Source organism: Vigna radiata, chromosome 6 (genome assembly GCF_000741045.1).
Source record: "Vigna radiata var. radiata cultivar VC1973A chromosome 6, Vradiata_ver6, whole genome shotgun sequence".
Classification (NCBI taxonomy): domain Eukaryota; kingdom Viridiplantae; phylum Streptophyta; class Magnoliopsida; order Fabales; family Fabaceae; genus Vigna; species Vigna radiata.
Genome location: NC_028356.1, coordinates 35,520,763 through 35,528,033, shown reverse-complemented (window position 1 = coordinate 35,528,033; position 7,271 = coordinate 35,520,763). Strand labels below are relative to the sequence as shown.

Sequence of the window (7,271 nt, the reverse complement as noted above, 5' to 3'; positions counted from 1 at the left end):
TTTAGTCGGTAGTTTGAGAGAAAAACATATTTAATATATTTGAAAAAGTTGTATATAAATATGGTAAATTATATTAAATATATTTTATGTTTAAAGTAAAACAATTTTTTCATCTATAAAGAATAAAATTAAAAAATACGAGTATGATTAATACTTATTATTCATATTTATTTTTTATTTTAAAAATTTATTTATTTATATATTTAGTATCTTTTTATGAGAAGATATAATATTTTTCTGTTTAGTTCAAGTTAAATGTTATTTTATCTTTTTGTAAAATATTATGCAGGAAAATGAAGATTTGAAGAGTTTTGAAGTTTGTTGTCATAAGTTTTTTCGTTTTAGTCAGAGTCTATTTCTTCAAGTAACAATAAAAATATTCTTTTAGTGAATATATTGTTTCACTCGATGAGAGATGGCAGTTAAAAGTAAATCAAAAGTTGATTTTTTGCTTAATGAGTGTGTTTTTTTGCTTAAGGAGAGATGAATTTTGGAAATAGTTATTATGTCATGAATTATCGAGAGAAAATAGTTTTGAAATTTGAGAACACAAGAGAACTCAGAATTTCGTAAGAGACAATTTTATGTCATCAAAACTTCGTGCAATCATCAATTTTCACCAATATATATGTTTTAGATGTATAAGAGCACTTAAACTCTTATTTCATTAAGATTGGATGTAATGAACTTAAATTAATGTAAATCTTCTTGTGCAATATAATAAATTCATCGTATTCATATGTTTTATCTATATTATAATTAATTGTGAATGATGGAATATCATCTCTGAAAATATATAATTATTAGGAAATAAATTAAAATTTGGATATAGATAAAACAACAATGTGATTTGGGATCTAGGGATTGATTCAATCATTTAATCACTCTAAACATTTTAATCTTAATACAAATTATATATTAACTTAACTAAGGAATTAACAATTTGACGTATTAATTTATAATTAGTTCCTAAAAGATTAAAACTAATATAATTTATACATGAACGTATGGAGGAGATTGAGATATATTGTATATAATTTTTGTATCATTTAATTTATAAAATCTAACCATGATAAAGCCTTAATCGAATAAATCAGGAATTTATAATGTAATTGTTTACCATATGTTTTTATAATGTTATAAAGCTAACTGTGAATCTTATCAAAGTTATAATTGGTATGCGACTTTAATTAAAGTATATTATTTTATATTAGTGAAAACATATGTTGATTTTCTTCTACTTTAACAAATTTTTTACTAAATTATAAAATGACTTTTAGCTATTAAAAAATGTTAATAAATTATAAAATATTTTATATAAAAAATATAAAAATAAATTATTTTTATGTTTTTCATAATTTCATTATTTATTTTTATATATTTTATTTTATAGCTGTTTTCTATTATGAATAATTATTGGAATAAAAAAAGTAGTTATTAAAAGAATAAAATTGAAAAATATTTTTTTATTATAAATAATGATTTAAATTAAAAAGATAGTTATTAAAAATATAAAATTGGAAAAAAATTGCTTATTTAAATTTAAAAAAAAAATAGTTATTAAAAAGGGTTAAAATAGAAAAAATTGTGTACACTAAAGTTTTAATCTCCTTTATTGCTATAGATGTACTTGTGCATATGAGACAAATTTAAATTATATTACTTATCAAAATTAAATAATTATTTAAATATATTTTTAACAATATTGTTTATATTTTCTAAATACTATATAAACTTTTTATAGTATAAAAACAGTCATATAAATAATATCTTTTTCTTAAAATTATATTTTTATAGTTTTGATAACTTTTAAATATATATAAATTAAATTAAACTTTTAGAAAAATTGAAGTAGTTTTAAGGAAAATTTTCCATTTAAATATAATTTATCATATCTTACCATTTTTTTAATTTTTATTTAAATAGTTTCTTTCAATTTTTTTTTCATTCATATAACTTGAATCAAAAACTTTGTTTTAAAGAAATGAAATAAGACCATTTCAACCAACGATTTGGTTAAAAACAACAACTTTCATTTAACAAGTTCTATTATTCTCTTGTTTCTATTTATGTTTTTGTTTTTTCTTTTGTCGAATTCCAAAATTCCAACTATAAACACTAAGAGGATGATTTGTTGCAAAAGAGAATCAGGACCACAACTCTATTCACTTGTTGCAAAATAGATTCTAACCAACCATTAAGTACTCTAAACATGAATTCATTATTGTATATTTGATTAATGCTTTGTGATGACTTCACCACACTAACTAACACATGTAAATATATTGGATAAGATAATTGAGGATTATGCAAGATATTAGAAGATCTAAATGTAGAAATGATCATGTTATGTTATATAACATCTCCAAAACTATATTATAACTTTCCTAGTCTAACTCAGTTATAAACTCTTGGTTTCTGAATTTTGTTTCCTTCATGCGTGTGTCTGAGGGGACCAGTGTGATGCAGAAAAAACATTATGGTCTGGTTTATGACTACAACTTCACAGAAAATTTTTCATACAAGATAAAAAAATGTGGTTTGGTTCCATCTTCAAGCATGTGGGTATGGACCAGTTGAATCTTAAGGAACCCAAATGTGGTCATCTAGTAGGGGTTCTCTTGGTAGTTGGAAACACAAGAATACAAAGAGAAAACTTAGTTAATGATTCATCTTTTAAGTGGCAAACGATGCTTGATGCTGCAAAGCAATGAAAGCGTGGTGAAGGCCATAATTAGAGCACTTTGCAGTATCAAAAGTATACTCATTAATTGAAGATCACTCTTCTGCCACACCAAAACTAACCTGCCATGAAATGGACCACAAGGTGTTTGCGTATTGGTTTAATGTTGGACTCTATAATCTTCAGTACATGCGAACACCCTTTTGTTCATTGATTGACATGAAACAGATTGGTTTAATGCAGACCCTCAGCTTTATCTGCCTCTCAATGCAGTCATTTATCAACATGTGCTTCTGAAGAGTTTGAAGGGTTGAGAGAGCATTCAACTGAGGTTTTAAATTTGGTCCCGTAACAAGACTTGTGGCTTTAAGTGATTGATATATCATATTGTTTTAACAATGCCTCAAATTTAATTGGAAAAGATACACACTTTGCATAGTTCAAATTCCATAGCTTATACAGTGATTGTTTTATTCACTTTAGTTAAGAAGGAATCTGATCATTTCTTCCCAAAGGGTTTGAGAACAGATTGTCAGCTACATTGTCTGTATGTATGATCTACAGTTGTATACAGAGTTGCAGTGAAGCAATGTACATGGAACTGAAGTGAAATTATGTGCATATCAAGTATCTAAAGCTGAACTCGTATGGCATTATTTGTACAAACTGTGACAGGGGCTCAGTTTTTCTTTCCTCTAGCAGTTTTATGGCTTGTTTCCCAAGTTCACTTGGTAACTGGAGGCAGATCCAGTCCAGCAATGATTCCAAGTCTTTTGCAAAGTTCAGTAAATACCAATCCAGCAGCTTAGGGAGAGCAAACTTTGAAGTTGAAAATCCAATTGCTGCATGTAAGAACTCTCTTTTGGCCACTTCCAGCTCATTCTCAACCTGAGATGCAGTGTAAACTCTCACCTGCATTTGGCATAGTTCATGGAAAATCTATAAATTGAAAAAGGGGATAGAGTTGTCAAATATTTTCATGATTAACATGATACTGTGACTTTGTTTGATGCATGCTGCCAACCTCACCTAATGGCAAACAATTTGGTTGTTGAATGGTAAGTATATCAGAGTTTATAAATCTGCTTTAAACGTCATATCAAAGATGATTTTTTATAAAAATGAGTAGAAATTACTCTTGTTTTCAAATTTCTAATGATGCATAGAGACAAAAATGTTAATCATGAATGAACAGCATCAAATGTGGGGCTATGAAAGATTACATAATTCTGTGTAAACTACTGATCAACTTACAGCAGGAGAGGACCAGGTTCCACAGGAGAGAGCAAATGTAACAAGGGGTTCTGACAGTTCCAGTCCATACACGCTTCTTACTGTCATTTCATGATTTTTTGTTCCCTTGGAAAATGTCTGTGTGAAAACTTAGTGGTTAACTCTTTATTCTCATCCATGGAAAAGCTAGAGTTGAAATGGACAACACTTACAAATCTCCAATGATAAGGAAGTCTAAGAATGAAGTGCTCTATGGTTGTTGCACTTAGCACATGTCCACCCACATTTATTGTTGCCTGAGCAACAAAAGAACAACATAAATTGTTGTTAACAGCCTTATACTATGTTGTATTAAACTGAAAGAAAAACAAGCAAAATAAGAGACAAAAACTATTCTAATTGTCCATGGTATACCTTCCTCATCAGTGCAACAGCCATTTCAGGACTTTCTGGTATGCCATTTTCTATAAATGCCTGAAGCAAAGTAGCACTAAAATACCATCATTTATTATGCTTTAGGAAGCTAATTAAGTTCACCACTTTAGATCATTGAGGAAAGATAAATAAATTGTGTAAGAAAAAATAAATAGACAGAGGTTACACTAAATGTTGTTGTAATGAACATAGCTGACATACATTCATCATACAGGAGTTGTAGATGTTTATCCAGAATGCGAGCTTCTCCTGATGGTTGAGGTTTTCTAGGTTGACAGATTCTAGTTTCCTGAAAAGAAGTCTGCAAATTTCACAGAGTAAAAAATCTAAAACTTCTAATTTCACAAATAATATCAAATTAATGTCATGGAAAAAGTAGACTCAGTATTTGAATGTAAATAAAAAAGTATTACATACTTCAAACGATGCTGTAAAAACAAAGTATTTGCAGTTCGTTTTGGATTGAAAGATTTAGCATCAATTTCACATAATTGCTTGTATGGACCGATATCCCTCTTCCCAAATTCCAAACAGATGCCATACGGATCCACAAACTCTGTTCCTTCATCACAGTTTTTAGGTCTTAGATCACACAGGTGTGGAATGTCACATGCAGAACCTGGATTCTTCACAGCACTCATTCTCAAGAGAATGCTTGATAAGCACTTCACAATATTTTCTGAAATTATATTTGGTCTCTCAGCTTCTGGTGAACTTTTATGTGTACTATGGTTTCTCAAATCTCCAATTTGCTGGCTGTTCAACCTTGGTTCTTGCTGCACATTGTGAAAGCTCCCATTCATTGACTAAGAAATAGTTCTTCAATTTCATCTTCTGGCTATATCATGATATCACACAACTCAAAATTATTTCTAAAGTATACTAAATGTGACAAACCTTTATTTTTGGATGATCCAACCTTTTCTGTGGGGATTTATTGTGAAGTTTTCTAATTGGATATTTGTTCATATGGTTGGATGATTGATTCCTGCTCTTGGAAGAATTACTACAGGATTGATTCTCCTTATCCTCTGTCAATCCAAAAAAATGATGAAGTCTGACTAATTATTTTCAGCACAAACTGAACTAAATGAAGGCTCAAATCTGAAGCAGCAATTAATTAATCAAAACCAGTGAAACATAATTGAGTTTCTCACCTGTGAGAGTTGTGGTAGGCATAGTTGCAGATGATGCTGCAGAATTACCAACTGTTTGTGATTGAAACTTCAATTTTTCCAACTTGGGACTGTCCATTGTTGAGTTTGACTTGTTTGGAGGAGCTGAAACTGAATGTTCAAGTTTCCTCATAGAATATGACATGTAAACAGCTTCCTGATACAAATCCTGCCTGAAATGCACAATCTTCTCTTCAAGCCTAACAATTTCCTCTTCCAGAACCGCCACTTCAGCCAGAAGAGCTAGTATCTATAGTTTTGAACATCAAATTTCAATTCCAATCTCTTTCTAACATGTGAAAAGACTAGAATGCCTGTGTTGAGAAAAAGGACTTAATTAATTCATATACTAACGTATGGAGGAAGATATGGAGGAAGACGAGGTAAAGCTCCCAATGGCCTGTTGAAAGCCCTCTCCAATGCTCTATGAATATTCTCTTCATGCCTAAGCTTCTTCTTCAACCTATCCACCTGAAAATTTGGAGAATTCAGCTCAGTTTTCAGCTACAACAGACCACAAAATCATACCCCAAACAAGGACAAGGAACAGTAACAGTGACATTGCATTACATCTTGTTTCAAAGCCAATTTTCTTTCTCTGCTTGAGGCTTTTCCAATTTTATTTGCAATTCTCGAGCTTCCCTGCATCATCCACTTTCTCATCCAATGCAAAACAAGTCAGAATCCACCAAAGAAAAAAAAGAGACAAGAACAAATATCAAATCAAATCCAGAAAGCTAACAAAGGCTGAAACAATGGACTTTTGAAATAATAACCAATCATGGATTACGAAACAGTTTTCTTCCTTTTCTTTTAACGCACCCTCTTTTAACACAATTAACTGATCTGTGTCATGTTGTTTTTGTCTCACCGAAACCGAAGCCAAAGTTTACGAAGAAAGCTGTTACGCTCCTCAGACACTTTTATAATAATAAAAAAGTGATTTTGGGCTATTACTGTGCAAACTGTTTTTCAAACAGAGAAACGACATGGATGTACCCTTCTCTGACTTCTGAATTTTAGCAAACTTCAATTACTTTTTCTTGCGCTATAGGAATTCGAGCTTTCCTAGTCCCTACCCTTCTGTTCATGTTCTCAGCCTATGCTAAAAATCTGAAGCTACCACTCATACCCACCCACTAGTAAATTTCATAGCCAAATTCATTGAAACGGTTCTCAATTGCTCCGGGTGATTAAAGATCAAACCTTTTCTTTTTTATCTTGGCATTAAGAGAACCAGCTCAGTGATCCAGAATGAGACTGAAACACCATCAGAGAAGAAGAAGCAAACTCTTCAATTCACCACTTCACAATGAACATGGTGAACACAGAATCACAAACAGTCAAATACTATACATGGTCAGTAGAAGAAGAAGAAGAAGATGGATGGTGGTGGAGAAGAGTGTTCCACCGCTTGAGATAAAAAGAATATTATAGTGGAGTGGTAGGGGACAGCGAGAGAGAGAGAGAGAAAAGAAAGAGATGTGTGATGAAGATACTAGTTTGGTTATGGTGAATGGAAGTTGAAAGAAATGGCTGATTGTGTGAAAAAGAGTAGAAAATAGAGATAGAAAAAAGAGGTTCCAATTCCAACCTGGTCCTGGATTGGATGCAGAATAAGACACAGCTAGCTTCTCAGATTCAATTATCAATACCATGAAAAGCCTCCAATCTTAGCTTATGTCATCATGAACCGACATGCATATTCACCTTCACCCTTTGCTTTTAACATCTTCTCTTCCTCA

General features: G+C 31.0%; 1 protein-coding gene across 3 annotated transcripts; it reads right to left on the bottom strand.

Annotated features, from left to right (window-relative positions):
* Nucleotides 1-3,113: 3,113 nt before the first annotated feature.
* Nucleotides 3,114-7,271, bottom strand: LOC106765326. 3 transcript variants are annotated; one of them, XM_014649907.2, is made up of 11 exons: nucleotides 7,121-7,271; nucleotides 6,097-6,180; nucleotides 5,881-5,997; nucleotides 5,509-5,776; nucleotides 5,249-5,382; nucleotides 4,769-5,127; nucleotides 4,553-4,652; nucleotides 4,331-4,390; nucleotides 4,129-4,212; nucleotides 3,938-4,054; nucleotides 3,114-3,595 (listed from the first exon to the last, which is right to left on the bottom strand). In XM_014649907.2, the coding sequence occupies exons 2-11, from the start codon at nucleotides 6,175-6,177 to the stop codon at nucleotides 3,296-3,298; spliced, it is 1,620 nt and encodes a 539-aa protein (XP_014505393.1). In that variant the 5' UTR covers nucleotides 6,178-6,180; nucleotides 7,121-7,271; the 3' UTR covers nucleotides 3,114-3,295. The 3 variants fall into 3 exon arrangements, with proteins under 3 accessions (XP_014505393.1, XP_014505392.1, XP_014505391.1); XM_014649906.2 differs by lacking the exon at nucleotides 7,121-7,271 and adding an exon at nucleotides 6,733-7,114; XM_014649905.2 differs by lacking the exon at nucleotides 7,121-7,271 and having other exon boundaries at nucleotides 6,097-6,725.